The sequence below is a fragment of the Schistocerca americana genome, chromosome 1 (genome assembly GCF_021461395.2).
Source record: "Schistocerca americana isolate TAMUIC-IGC-003095 chromosome 1, iqSchAmer2.1, whole genome shotgun sequence".
Taxonomy (NCBI): Eukaryota; Metazoa; Arthropoda; class Insecta; order Orthoptera; family Acrididae; genus Schistocerca; species Schistocerca americana.
In genome coordinates this window covers 1,088,765,073-1,088,781,254 of record NC_060119.1, presented here as the reverse complement: position 1 = coordinate 1,088,781,254, position 16,182 = coordinate 1,088,765,073, and the positions used below count along the sequence as shown (strand labels likewise).

The window sequence follows — 16,182 nt, the reverse complement described above, 5'->3', positions numbered from 1 at the left end:
CAAAAATTAAATCAATAACAGAATCACGACTCTTGCTACTTCTCCTAATAACGACCATAATGAAAAGAAGAAGGAATTCTTTGCCGTTTCTGGGACCTGCATGTTACTGGAAGCAGCCTCTCTTCCAAAACAAATACGATTGTAAAGTAGTATTTTCTACTAACCACAGCTTGAAACATAATCTTATTCATAATTTGAAACCAATACATTCTCCCTTACAAAACTCAGACGTCTATAAAATTATTTTTGACACATGTCCAGCCTGTTATATAGGGCAAACAGGGCGAACAATTGCTGTTACATATAAAGAACATCACTTACGAGGAAAGAGGTATAAATATATACATAAACTCGTCTTTGCTGATTATTTATTAATTACGGCCAGAAGCCTAAAGAAATTCATGGCATCAGCATCTTGCACACAGAGGAGAAAGGCTTTACACTTAATATCCTTAAAGAATTAGAAATTTTCAAACACCTTTCTCTAAATTACGGTTTCATTCTGAACGAATAGTTGCAGATACTTAATAAAAATTTCTTCAGTGTTATGAAACCCTTACTTAGAAACGCTCAAAATTGACTGCTCTTTTTCTTCGGAGTAGACTCTAAAATGCCCCTTCCTTTATCCTTCTTATTTATTACACTGTAATCGTTTTAATGCACAATGTATAGAATGATTGCTATTGCATTGTCCTGTACCAATACTGGCTATTGACTAGAGGTAAACATTTATATGTTATTTAAAATATTTTTGTAATGTAAACAGCTGATGTTTTCGATTGTCAGCACAAGGAACGACTTGTTTCGTGTACACGTTGTGGCAGCTTCGGCCTGTGAGCCTCTTAGGCTGGTGTCACCTCCAGTGACCGTTTCCTCTTACAGCGTTCTACGCAACGTAGCTATAATTTTACTGTCAGATATCAGTTTTATGTCAGTTCCAACGTCTGTAATTTTATATGGTTTAAATATTATCCTTTTTATGGTGCACTTCAGTTGAAGAGAGCACTTTGCAGTTAAAACTGGTTGTCTGTTACTACATCTGTTACGCCTCATAAATATCTTCGGCATAAAAACTACCTATTCTCGACATTTATATGTGTTAATGGTTTTGTTGTTTCTTTTTTTTTAGGAAATTGTTTAGATTTTGTGGTGGAGACACCCATACACGATCTCGAAACCAAATTAAAGTAAATTCTTATTGCAACCGGTTGGCTGTATTATACAACGGCTGCCGTCTCACAGACATGTTTAAAATTGTATCTGGGTTGTCACATACTGATCGACCAAGACATTAAGACCACAGCCCTCCGCGAGGTTGGATGCTTTCTGGTGGTGTTGCACGCATGTGACGCATTAACGAAAGAATGAAAGCGGAATACAGAAGAATGGGCTATCATTAAAGCGAAGATATGGGGCGCAAATGTGGAAATTCACTGATACAAGGGGTTTTGACAAAGGGAACATTGTTGTGGCACTGCGGCTGGAAACGAAGCTGGTCGCCTGTTGGCGCACTACTGTCGTAATCACCTATGGAAAGTCGTTCAACGATGGTGAAATAAAGAGTGGGCGTTATGGTATTGGAAGGCCACGTCTCATCACAAAACGTAAATATCGGAAGATCCCCCAGTGTGTGATACAGGAACGGCAGAGATCCGACGACAGAGTACAGTATTGGGACAGGCACAAGTGTTAGAGAATGCACCGTTCGAAGGCCATTGTTGAACATGGAGCTCCACATCACACGACCCCTACGTGTTGCTATGTTGACACAACGACGTCGTTCGTTATGACTGCACTGGGCACAGCATCACTGGCTTTTCTCTGTGGATCAACAGAAATGTGTCGCCTGCGAACGAATCGCATTTCTCGTTACATCAGCTCGATGGGTGGGTCCTTAAACGCCGTGAACCAGGCGAATGGCTGCACGAAACAGGCACTGCGCCCCAGATGCAAGCCAGTGAGAGCAGAATTACGCTGTGGGGTACAGTGAATTGCGCTTCCATGGGATATGTGGTGGTAATCTAATGCATCGTGACAGAAGTGAACTACGTGAAAATTATTGTGGGCCACCTGCGTCGCTTAATGCTTGTAGTCTCCCCCTCCAGAGGTATGACGTCTTCCAGCATCATAACCTTGTTGCAAGGTCAGAATCGTGCTACAGTGTTTTGAGGGACATTATAGTGAACACACATTGATGTCAGGGCCAGAAAAAGTGCCTTATCTGTACACACTGGAATTTATATCCGGCGCCAGGTGCTGGCCCGTAAACCACCATCCCGTAATTTCCGGGAAATGCTTGACCTGTGCAGAGACATTTGGTGCCACTTACTTTTGGAATACTTTCAAGAACTTGAGGAATCCATGCCAAGTAGACCGGCCACTGTGGCCGAACGGTTCTAGGCGCTTCAGTCCGGAACCGCACTGCTGCTACGGTCGCAGGTTCGAATACTGCCTCGTTCGTAGATGTGTGTGATGTCCTTAGGTTGGTTAGATTTAATTAGTTCTAAGTCTAGGGGACTGACGACCTTAGAAGTTAAGTCCCATAGCGATCGGAGCCATTTGAACCATTTTGACACCTATTAGCGGACATTAATATGAGTGTACGCCCTTCGCCTTTATGACAGCTTGAACTCTGCTCAAAAATGTTCAAATGTGTCTGATTTCCTAAGTTACTAAACTGCTCAGGTCATCGGTCCCTAAACTTACACACTACTTAAACTTATGCTAAGAACAACACACACAACGATGCCCGAGGGATGACTCGAACCTCCGGCGGGAGGGGCCGCTCAATCCGTGACATGGCGCCTCAAACCGCACGGTCACTCCATTGAACTCTGCTGGGAACAGATTGAATGAGATGTCTGAAAGACCGTTGAGGAATGGTAGCCCATTTTTCTTCAAGAGCCGATACCAGGGAAGGTAGTGACAGTCCAGGATAAGGTCTGAAGTGAGACTGACATTCTAACTCATCCCAAAGTACACTGGGTTCGGGTCGGGACTGTGGGCAGGACAGTCCATTTCAGGAATTTTTCCATGCACAAAACGTTGCCTCAAAGATGCTGCTTTGTGACAGAGTACTGGTACAATCAAAGTCTCCGAACTGTTCCACTAATGTACACAGCACACAATGCAGTAAAATATGTTCGATCCTTGCATATTTAGCGTTTTCTTAAGTGTCATATGGGGTGTACATCCTGATGACGACATTACCCCCATATCATAACTACTTCTTCTCCATACTTCACTGTTGTTATTACGCGTGATGGCAGGCAAATTGCTCCAAGCATTCGCCAAACCAGAACCCTTCCATCGCATTGCTACAGCATATAGTGTGACTGACCACTCCAGATCACTCATTTCCAATCAGCCACTGTCCAGCAGTTGCTCTTTACACCAGCACCGTAGCACTGACTACATAAATGTGTGGCTTGACCGTAATACCTCACTCGTTTTAACTCCTTAAGCACAGTCATTGTTAGTTGGGCAGCTGGTAGCAATTTGATTCATTCTGTAAATTTTACGCGATTTCTTACAGCCACCCTCCGCAACCGTCGATGGTTCCTATCCGACAGTACGCGAGGTCTGCCCGTTCTTGCTGTAGTTGTTCCTTCTCGTTCCACTTTGTAGTCACAGTACCGACTGTAGTGCTGAGTAGCTTTAAGGCGTTGAAATGTCCCTGATGGATTGTTGCTGAGTGACATCTAACGACTAGTCCAAATACTAATTCGTTGAGCACTTCGGACTGCCACGCTCTGCTGTTGCTACTTCTCTACTGCGTACAGTGTGTCCCACACCTTTTGCACTGGCAGATCCACCTCTCGTGACACAAAATGGTCAATTACGAATTACGCAGGGATACCCGGATACTTTTGATCAGATAGTGTGCATGACATCAAAGTATTAGGATAGCACCCAAGAAAAAGTAGAAAAATGTTCAATCGGTTCACTAATATAATTACGGAGTTATTGTCTATTGTGACAACAAAAAATTCGAGAAGCGCGACACAGTCAAATTAATCAATTCCCCTAAAAAACATGCCTCTCTCTCTGAACCCCTTGGAGAACCACAGATTTTAATACGGTAGCAATGCATTGGAATAGAAGGAGAAACATAATTAATACTAAAGGTTGGAGTCAGTCCTGCGAGCATGCTCCAATGGCCTAATTGGATCGAGGTTATATTTTCTTTAACCTTAAAGCATTAGCCATGCCTCCACGATGCCAGTGGCCAATATAACTTTATCTTAAATATTTGAGGTGTTTTCGATATTTCTGTGAAGCGGGAACGTAAATGAAATGAGCAAGTGGAGAAACAAAGTCACATTCCTGTTTTCGAGAAATAACTTGGCAAAGGTACTTTTGTGGTTGCACAGGGAAACAGTTTTTTCTCCACGAAACTGCACCATGTACATTTCAACTCAGCTGAGCCTCCAGTGTGACACTTCATGACCCAAGAAGTTCCATTAATAACAAATAACAAAGCGAACAAACTTTCTGTTTTGCCACCAAGCACCGAACAGGTCAATATTTTCCCACTGTTGTGAAAGCACCTTTGATCATCACTCCCGCAACAAAAATAAAATCCATTTCGTGATTTGAAAACAGTGGCTTCTGGAGGTATCATTAATTGTTTGATAAATTAATTTCTGAAATTTCGTTTGACATGGCTGAAACTCATGTCGTTGGGAATTAAAATGTTGTTGTCCTGCAGAATGAATCTGAAAGTGCTAATGCAAGGAGAATGTTAGCTATAACGAGAAACACATTTGTGGTTGTGGTGCAGATTTACGCTAGTCACATCACAAACAAGTAGATGAAGTGTGGTTGTACTGTAACAACGTAAGTGCATTTTGGTTGAGGAACACACTGTGAAATATGTATCTGGTTCCACAGTCATTCCTCAGCCATAAATGTATTATTCTACCAGAGCTAAGATCCTATTTTCATCAGCTCTTTCATATCTATGATGCAGAAAAATACCATTTGAAAATGCAGCAACACTACATTCAGTCATGCCACCCAAAATTCCATATGTAGTCCCACAAAACAGTTGACAGGCTGTATGTGACTTCCCTTGTCTTTCCAATCGGAAGGATGAAAAACGCAAATCACATGAAATAATATTTTAGGAACAGTAATCTTCTTCAAAAAATTTCCTCATTAGACAACAACAAAATATCATTCACAGTCATTGCTTTCTGCTTAACAACACAAATTTTCACGCACTTATTACTCCTTTACAGGTTTACAGAATGTTCAGTGTCGTCGAATACTGTACTAATAATTACAATGGATCACTTCATATAATTAAAATAAAAGCTCCTTCAGTTAAATAATTTCTGAGCGTTTATAGTTACAAAAGATCACTTACCTGTATTTCTGATGCTACATTATAGACAAAAATAGAATTTTACAACGCAAGAAATACAGTTTAATTACAGATTTTATATCTGAACAAAACAAAGGACGAATTTGATGTCTGAAGCCCTTAAATATTCTCGTTAAAGACAAAATTTCATTTCTGACATCATCATAGATGAAAGATACTAGTAATTTATTATTACTCAGAAGCTGTAACATTAAATTGAGCCGGCCGGTGTGGCCGTGCGGTTCTCGGCGCTTCAGTCTGGACCACGTGACCGCTACGGTCGCATGTTCGAATCCTGCCTCAGGCATGGATGTGTGTGATGTCCTTAGGTTAGTTAGGTTTAAGTAGTTCTGAGTTCTAGGGGACTGATGACCACAGATGTTAAGTCCCATAGTGCTCAGAGCCATTTGAACCAAGCCATTAAATTGATGCTAAGTATTTGGTTCCTGGTTGGCGAATGCCTACACTTCACCTAACTGACTGCGTAAGTCTTTACTGAATTTTTTTACATGCCATACTTCAAGCTTTTTTAAGTTGTAAGATTAATAATTTATATCTAGAAATTTATCCATTGAGTAGAAGGTGTTGTCATTCAGAAATTAGATGTTGGTTGGCTATCTGTCAGATTTTAATGCTGTTTGGTAAGTGACCACAGATTTTTGTGGCAACATAATTCACCCCCTTCAGTACCATTGTTAGATGTAACCCAAAGTAAAGCCTTTCTCCTAACGTTGTCGTTGTAGCTATGCATGCACATTGCTATTGCTTTTGAACTGGGACAGGTCATTAATAACAAATTTGATAAGTGAATATATATATACTGTGAAGCCACTGTGAATATCCCTAATTCCTTAAATACATAGCTGCAAGATGATCTTTGTTGGGCTCCAGCTATTATACTGATTGCATGCTCTTGTGCAAGTTTATTCTTTAATGATGAATTTTCCCAAAATATGATTCCATACGAAATCAGTGAATGAAAAGAGTACATATATGTTTATGGCCAAAATTTGCAATACCCCTAATAGCATAAGTAGATGAACTCCAACATTTTGACAGATAATCAATGCATTTCTTGCAATTTTATCTCTCATCAATGCATACACCCAAAAATTTGGAATATTTTGCTTTTGCTACAGACTTCTGTTCAGACTTTGTATTTATTAATGGTTTTGTGTCATGTACTTCACAGAACAGTATATACTGTGTTTTATGAAAATGTAACGAGAGTCCAGTTGCAGAGAACCACTTAATAATTTTCTGAATGACATTATGTAAAATTTCCTCAGTTATTTCTTCTTTGTTGGGTGCGATTACTACACTTGTATTATCAGTAAAGAGAACTTGCTTTGCATTTTTGTGAATATAGAGTGGCAAGTCATTAATATGTATTAAGAACAATAAGGGACCCAAGATTGAACCTTGTGGAACCCCTTATCTTGATATCTCCCCAGTTTCAGGAATCTGCTGATTTTTGCACCATTTGTACAATGTCCTACTCATACCACAATATTTAATCTTATATAGAAGAATTCCATTATTCACTTAATGAAAAGCCACTGAGAGACCATATAAAATTCCAGTTGATGATGTTCAGTTATTCAGAGCATTTACTATTCGATCAGTGAAAGCATATATAACATTTTTTATTGAAAAGCCTTTCTCAAAATGAACGCATTTTGTTAATATTTTGAATGTGAAGCTACTCTTGACTACATTTCTTTTTCAATGAATTTTGGATAAAGCAGTCAGGAGATAGATTAAGTGGTAGTTTTTGGCATCATACCTACCCCCTTTCTCTGCAGTTTATCAATGCTTGTAAGCAGTTAAAGATCTGATTTCATTGCAATTTCGTTCTTTGAGAGCTGGAAGATCACCAATGGTATGTGTTCAGATACCAGCTTCGTATAACATATTTCAGTCTATCAGGGAAAATGCATTTTTCAGTCACCTATAACATATGTGGCTGAGAATCATATTTATCTGTTTAGAACAAGCTTTTAGTATTTTGTTGGAGATGTCACCAATTCCATGTGAACTTTTATTTTGAGTGAGTTGGTTATTTTCCTAACCCCAGAAGAAGAGGTGGATAGAATTTCAGTTTTATCAAACTGCATATGTATCGCCCCTTCCAAATATAGGTTTTCCCATACATTTTCATCTAGATCCTATTTTCTCCACAACATTTAATAAGGGATTATTAAAAATGTTTTCAACCTCTGACTTTGTGTTGAAAAACTTTTCATTCAGTTTGATGGTAACACAATCTTCCTGTGCTTTTGACTGCCTTCTTTCACTTTCAACACTGTTCCAAATTGTTTTAAATTTATTGCCAGAGTTAGCAATCTCAGATATAATACAAATACCTCTTAAATTTTTAATAACTTTCCTTAATATAGTACAGTAGTTTTTATAACATTTGACTGTTTCTGTGTTATTACTCTTTCTCGCTATTAGATACATTTCCCTTTTCCATAACAACATATTTATATCCCTTTAGTAAGCCATGGTTTTTGCATTATTTGTTGGATATATATTTCATTGTTTTCTTAGGGAAAGTGTTTCAAAAATATTCACAAACATGTCATGAAGTAAGTTACATTTGAAATTAGCATCATGTTCCTGATACACCTCATACCAGTGTAACCACTGTAAACTTTCAAGAGTATTCTTAACAGGACAAACTTTCAGTTGATTAAATTTATCTTGGTCTATGAATATATTATCTACCAGTGTGCTGCTTTCTGGGTAGTATCTGAGTAGAGAAATCAGTAACTGATGTCAAATTGAAATTACTGAATAATACTTCAAGATCATTCATCCTATCAGACTCTTTCAGAAAACCTACATTGAAATGCCCACAAACAATACTTTGTTTACCTCTGTCTGACAGACAGTACAACAAGGAATCCAAGTTTTTCAGAAATAGTCCAAAATTTCCCAATGGAGATCTATCACAGTTATGTCTGTATAATTACCATTATTTAGTTTAAGCTAACAGTCACATGCTTCTTTGTGATGGTTTACACAAAACTTTTTAGTTACAATTTTTTTTCAGCCAATAGTAACGTTTAACATATATGGCATCGTTCGTGGTACCATGCCTGTATCAAGTAAATACTCCACAGGGTATCTCAACACAGTTTCCACTCCATCTCATTCTGTGCTGCCATATAAAGAATCTCTTGTATTAGCAAACATATAAATGATAATTCAGATACTTGTTGATTGTGTTTACAAAAGAGGTTACTTCAGTAGCACGTTTCACGATGAGTTTAATGATTTCCACTACAGAAAAAGAAACTGGAGGGGTGACACATCAATAATTGCATCAACTACCTTCATCCTCCATCAGTTTCTACACAGACCATTCCCTCCCTGTTTCCCTGTTCTATTACATTATTGGTGTCCTCACAAGTTCACAGCTAAACAGGCGAAATGTGTGTTGTAGATTAGGGTAGCTCATTAAAATATATATGGAAATCTGACATATATGTTCATCATACACTACATAATTTGCTAAAGTAAGTTCTGCAGATCCTTCATAGTTCTCCCAGTTGTCTTTAAGGTGGTACTTGTCTACATGAGTTGCAGTGCTATTCAGCTGTTCAGTTGTCAAACATAAAAGACCATGGGGCATTATCATTTTTCTGTTTTTAGTTAATAATTTTACCATCACTGTTTATTTCTCTCCTCTTTCTAGATGGATAAAATTTTATATACTTTGATAGTAATTTTCAACTACCCCTCACATCTTTTACAGTGGACCTATGCTATCTATTATCAATACTTGGGTAACTATCCTAATTATTATTTTGAATGTAATTTCTTTGTTACTCACTCAAATATTTGTATCCTACAGCATTGTTGACTTTTTCTAATAATATTCCAATACTGTTTCACTTTTTATTAAAAATACAATTATTTATCCAAGCACTTTTAATATCTCATGCTCTCCATGACTGGAATGAGTATACCACTGAATTTTGTATATCTCATGCTCCTGTACACGCAGCGTCTGTATCTCTGTATCCCTCAACTTTGTTTTTAATGTGATACACCCGTAGTTTAATCTCATTCTTTCTTTCCCAATCTCTTTCAATAATTTTTAGTGTGTTGCATTTAATCTGCTCTCATGACTATAAGCACTCATTTTTGTACAAAATAATCTGACTTCATTTGAATTAATATCACTCATGTCACTTTTGATCACAAGCATCATCAATTGTGATGACGTTCTCTTTAGTGGGTTTATTGAATAATGAATTAGTATTTATGCCAAGATAATATAAACAAACTTAGCTCACCAGAAGTCCAACTGTGGTCTTTTAAGAAGGATAACTCATGAACCATGGACCTTGCCATTGGTGGGGGGGCTTGCGTGCCTTAGCGATACAGATAGCCGTACCATAGGTACAACCACAATGGAGGGGTATCTGTTGAGAGGCCAGACAAACGTGTGGTTCCTGAAGAGGGGCAGCAGCCTTGTCAGTAGTTGCAAGATCAACAGTCTGGATGATTGACTGATCTGGCCTTGTAACAATAACCAAAATGGCCTTGCTGTGCTGGTACTGTGAACGGCTGAAAGCAAGGGGAAACTACGGCCGTAATATTTCCCGAGGGCATGCAGCTTTACTGTATGATTAAATGATGATGGCGTCCTCTTGGGTAAAATATTCCTGAGGTAAAATAGTTCCCCCTTCGGATCTCCGGGTGGGGACTACTCGAGGGGATGTCGTTATCAGGAGAAAGAAAACTGGCGTTCTACACAGCAGAGTGTGGAATGTCAGATCCCTTAATCGGGCAGGTAGGTTAGAAAATTTAAAAAGGGAAATGTATAGGATAAAGTTAGATATAGTGGGAATTAGTGAAGTTCGGTGGCAGGAGGAACAAGACTTCTGGTCAGGCGAATACAGGGTTATAAATACAAAGTCAAATAGGGGTAATGCAGGAGTAGGTTTAATAATGAATAGGAAAATAGGAATGCGGGTAAGCTACTACAAACAGCATAGTAAACGCATTATTGTGGCCAAGATAGATATGAGGCCCACACCTACTACAGTAGTACAAGTTTATATGTCAACTAGCTCTGCAGATGATGAAGAAATTGAAGAAATGTATAATGAAATAAATGAAATTATTCAAATAGTGAAGGGAGATGATAATTAATTTAAGAACCATGATAGAAGGTTGTATACATGGAGGAACCCTGGAGATACCAATAAAGTATCAGATAGATTATATAATGGTAAGACAGAGATTTAGGAACCAGGTTTTAAATTGTAAGACATTTCCAGGGGCAGATTTGGACTCTGACCACAATCTATTGGTTATGTCCTTTAGATTAAAACTGAAGAAACTGCAAAAAGGTGGGAATTTAAGGAGATGGGGCCTGGATAAACTGACTAAACCAGAGGTTGTACAGAGTTTCAGGGAGAGCATAAGGGAACAATTGACAGGAATGGGGGAAAGAAATACTGTAGAAGAAGAATGGGTAGCTTTGAGGGATGAAGTAGTGAAGGCAGCAGAGGATCAAGTAGGTAAAAAGACGAGGGCTAGTAGAAATCCTTGGGTAACAGAAGAAATATTGAATTTAATTGATGAAAGGAGAAAATATAAAAATGCAGTAAATGAAGCAGGCAAAAAGGAATACAAACGTCTCAAAAATGAGATCGACAGGAAGTGCAAAATGGCTAAGCATGGATGGCTAGAGGACAAATGTAAGGATGTAGAGGCTTATCTCACTAGGGGTAAGATAGATACTGGCTACAGGAAAATTAAAGAGACCTTTGGAGAAAAGAGAACCACTTGAATGAACATCAGGAGCTTAGATGGAAACCCAGTTCTAAGCAAAGAAGGGAACGCAGAGAGGTGGAAGGAGTATATAGAGGGTCTATAGAAGGGCGATGTACTTGAGGACAATATTATGGAAATGGAAGAGGATGTAGATGGAGATGAAATGGGAGATACGATACTGCGTGAAGAGTTTGACAGAGCACTGAAAGACCTGAGTCGAAACAAGGCCCCCGAAGTAGACAACATTCCATTGGAACTACTGACGCCCTTGGGAGAGCCAGTCCTCGCAAAACTCTACCATCTGGTGAGCAAGATGTATGAAACAGGCGAAATACCCTCAGGCTTCTAGAAGAATATAATAATTCCAATCCCAAAGAAAGCAGGTGTTGACAGATGTGAAAATTACCGAACAATCAGTTTAATAAGACACAGGTGCAAAATACTAACACGTGTTCTTTACAGACGAATGGAAAAACTAGTAGAAGCCGACCTCAGGGAAGATCAGTTTGGATTCCGTAGAAATACTGGAACACGTGAGGCAATACTGACCTTACGACTTATGTTAGAAGAAAGATTAAGAAAAGGCAAACCTACGTTTCTAGCATTTGTAGACTTAGAGAAAGCTTTTGACAATGTTGACTGGAATACTCTCTTTCAAATTCTAAAGGTGGCAGGGGTAAAATACAGGGAGCGAAAGGCTATTTACAATTTGTACAGAAACCAGATGGCAGTTGTAAGAGTCGAGGGACGAAGCAGTGGTTGGGAAGGGAGTAAGACAGGGTTGTAGCCTCTCCTCGATGTTATTCAACCTGTATATTGAGCAAGCAGTAAAGGAAACAAAAGAAAAATTCGGAGTAGGTATTAAAATCCATGGAGAAGAAATAAAAACTTTGAGGTTCGCCGATGACATTGGAATTCTGTCAGAGACAGCAAAGGACTTGGAAGAGCAGTTGAACGGAATGGATGGTGTCTTGAAGGGAGGGTATAAGATGAACAACAAAAGCAAAACGAGGATAATGGAATGTAGTCGTATTAAGTCGGGTGATGTTGAGGGTATTAGAGTAGGAAATAAGACACTTAAAGTAGTATATGAGTTTTGCTATTTGGGGAGCAAAATAACTGATGATGGTCGAAGTAGAGAGGATATAAAATGTAGACTGGCAATGGGAAGGAAAGCGTTTCTGAAGAAGAGAAATTTGTTAACATCGAGTATAGATTTAAGTGTCAGGAAGTCATTTCTGAAAGTATTTGTATGGAGTGTAGCCATGTTTGGAAGTGAAAAATGGACGGTAAATAGTTTGGACAAGAAGAGAATAGAAGCTTTCGAAATGTGGTGCTACAGAAGAATGCTGAAGATTAGATGGGTAGATCACATAACTAATGAGGAAGTATTGAATAGGATTGGGGAGAAGAGAAGTTTGTGGCACAACGTGACCAGAAGAAGGGATCGGTTGGTAGGACATGTTCTGAGACATCAAGGGATCACCAATTTAGTATTGGAGGGCAGCGTGGATGGTAAAAATCGTAGGGGGAGACCAAGAGATGAATACACTAAGCAGATTCAGAAGGATGTAGGTTGCAGTAGGTACTGGGAGATGAAGAAGGTTGCACAGGATAGAGTAGCATGGAAAGCTGCATCAAACCAGTCTCAGGACTGAAGACCACAACAACAACAACAACTCATCTTAAAATCTCCATTTAATTTTAATGTTTATACACACGTGTGTGTGTATGTATGTATGTGTGTGTGTGTGTGTGTGTGTGTGTGTGTGTGTGTGTGTGTGTGTATGTGTGTGTGTGTGTGTTTGTGTGTGTGTTTCTCTCCTATTAAGCAGTGACCCAGACTCTGTCTCTACCGCTTAGCTAATATCCTACCTGCAAAACTAAGTGTCAGTATCTGTAGGTTGAAACACTTCTGCGTCAGTTCCACAATAAGAACTGTTTGCAGCTACACAGAATTCCTTAGATGTCTGTACACATACAACAATTTGATGTTTGTACAATTTTTCATCTGTGTGATCTAACATATTTTAACTTATCTCTGCATCCTCTTCTCTCAGTTGTTCACTTATTTCTTCTCCGTTCTGTGGTCCTAAGAATGTACACTACTGGCCATCAAAATCGTGAAAACCGTAACAACACTAAGGTGGCGTGCAACAGATATCAAATTAACATGAAGTCTACTACATGCAAGTGAATATCAATTCAACACAATCACACAGAGTACATAAGGAAAAAGTAGCGAGTGATTTTCTCATTCAGAAATCACATCTGAATATTGGTCGTTAATTTTCCGATCCAGAAATCAGATTTTAATGTTGATTGTTCGTGAGGAAATTGTGGTATGTCACGAACAAGAAGAAGTAACGTCACCCATGCCTGTCAGAATTCTACAGCAGTGAAATTGTGGCCTGTCATTCCGTGACAGTGCTGCATGCTTTGATCCTTGGTTAAGATGCGACCACTGTAATGTGAATACAGAATGAATGTGTTCAGGACTACCATACCAAAAGCCATGCCAGACCTCACCATCCCCACGTGACAAGCACCAGCTAGGAGAGACATAATGGTCACTCAGATGTGTAGGATTGTAGGATCATGCAACCACGTCACATACGTCCAATCAGGAAACGGCTTTGTTTACAGCAATTCAGATATCCAAAAGGAAAGAGCAACGACTAACCGGACACCACAGATTTACAGCATGGTAGTGGCTTCACTTGATGCAACAGGAGACAGGGTGTGAGAGAGATGTGCCGATCGTAGTGCCCCCAACCACAAGACTGGGCTCAGTGGTAATAACCTGGCGTCTTTTTAGGCGAGCCCCAGTAATGCATGAAGTATCAAGATAGACATATCTGAGTTTGAGGGCTCAGAAAAGAACGAACGTTGTCAAGGTTGCATTTTTCATCGCCATATATGCTCAGAACCCGGTTTGGTGGTGCGTGATGCCACTGTGAACACACCATGATCACTTCTGGTTTGCAAATCGATTTCATTTGTCACATATTAAGGCCGTTTGCTGTGCCCTGTCTTCGAAGTCACGTTATGCTCATGAATATAACGCAGATATTTGCATATCCAAGTATGTAGTACACATCATGCCTGTTTGTTGTTTGCTACATGGCGCATTAAAGGTGCTGCTGTTTTAATGCCAAGCAGTGTATTTTCCGTCGTGTAATAGTAAGATTACAAATTTCAGACACAGTGCCAGAAACGTAGCAGCGACTGTTAAATCGATTTCAAAACAACGAAAATCGCGATTTAATCTTATTGCAGTTACAAAAACATTTTTAGACAAATTTAATATTCATTATGAGGTGGCGTCATCAGCAGCATCGATAAAATTATGCCTTCTAGCAGGTGTAAACCCTTACAGAATTCGTACGACATGTCTACATAAGAAAAAGCAAATCGATGGAATTTAGGTGTTTCGAAGTGAGTAGTTTAGTGTTTATGACGGAAAAGAATAGGTCTACGCCCTCATTTGGGAGGAAGAAACAGACAGATAATGACTGATAGGTAGGGTAGATTTATGAAATGATGTTATAGTCTAGGCGATTGAAGTTGTGGTGTAAAAGCTTGTAGAATGGTCTGGGAAAGTTGGACGTGTTGGTAGAAGTTTAGGAGCAAATCAGTATGGGAGACAGAATAGGGTGTTTGGATTTAGTCCATAAGAACCAATGCATTCACAGTGCGTTTGAAAACACTTTTCATAAAAAGTACACAAGTACCTTCTTCAATAAGATTACTAAACGCATATAGAGTGGCAGTAAACCATAATAACACGTCTAATATGGGAACAGATATGTAAGGCTTTGGAAACAACTTTGCTACGTAAACATCGTGAGCAAAACCCATCCGTCGGACCTCGAACGCCACGTCAATATTGTTCAGCTTCAGTCACCAGTCAGCAGTGACACAGGTTCCCGTCAGATCGCCGAAGTTAAGCGCTGTCGGGATTGGATTGAACTTGGATTAGTGACCGTCCGGTTCTGCCAAGCGCTGTTGGCAAGCTCTTTTGAGGCAAAATGAGGAGCTACTTGATTAAGAAGTAGCGGCACTGGTCACGAAAGCTGACAACTCCCGGGAGAGCGGTGTGCTGACGACACGCCCTCCATATCCGCATCCCATGACGCCTACCGACTGAGGACGATGGGGCGGTCGGTTGGCACGGTAGGGTCTTCCGAGGTCTATTTGGACAGAGTTTACTTTAGTTGCAGTCACCAAACCCTAAGGATATGTGAGGAAGCGGTCTTTCGCCACAAAGGGCGGCCACTGTGGCCGAGCGATTCCAGGCGCTTCAGTCCGGAACCGCGCGACCACTACGGTCGCAGGTTCGAATCCTGCCTCGGCCATGGATGTGTGTGATGTCCTTAGGTTAGTTAGGTTTAAGTAGTTCTAAGTTCTAGGGGACTGACGACCTCAGATGTTAAGTCCCATAGTACTCGGAGCCATTTGAACCATTTTTTTGCTAACTAAGAAATAAGAACAACACTGTCTCTATCAAATGCACCCGTATTACATTCTTATTTCATACAAGTTAAAGTATTACGGAATATATACGATCAAACTGAACAGAGATAATGAAATTTTTTTCTGTTATTCCAGGGGTCGAAGAAAATGAGGCGCCGACACCACTCACGAGCAGCTCGCCACGATGCTACGAGTAACTGTCTGGTGATGCTCTGCTCCTCGAAAGAGTTTTTCATCGTGTTATATCTGGCTGACAGTTTGTACGTGTGTCGTGGTTCTAGTGTGTTTAACATGTTACGAACTCTCATTATTCATGGTGTCTCCTTCTACAAACAGAAAATCGAACCATGTTGTGTAAAACAATAAAAATTTCGCCATAAAAAATACTCTGTGCGTGTGTTCAATGGGATATATGACATAAGTGAACATTTTGTAACTGCGTTCTAGCCAAGTGATAAAAGAACACTTATAAAAGGACAGACAGAAGCACGCACTGTTATAGAATAACTAATAATGAACGATTATTAATGTTCACATGAACC

At 39.6% G+C, this 16,182-nt stretch overlaps 1 protein-coding gene across 1 annotated transcript in view; it reads left to right on the top strand.

The window, feature by feature from the left end:
• LOC124550421 (probable peroxisomal membrane protein PEX13) overlaps positions 1-15,895 on the top strand; it is a 49,386-nt gene extending 33,491 nt beyond the window's left edge. The window contains exon 5 of the mRNA XM_047125311.1: positions 15,776-15,895. Coding sequence (XP_046981267.1) covers positions 15,776-15,791 — 16 coding nt within the window. The 3' untranslated portion in view covers positions 15,792-15,895. The remainder of the gene's footprint in view (positions 1-15,775) is intronic.
• The last annotated feature ends 287 nt before the right edge of the window (positions 15,896-16,182 follow it).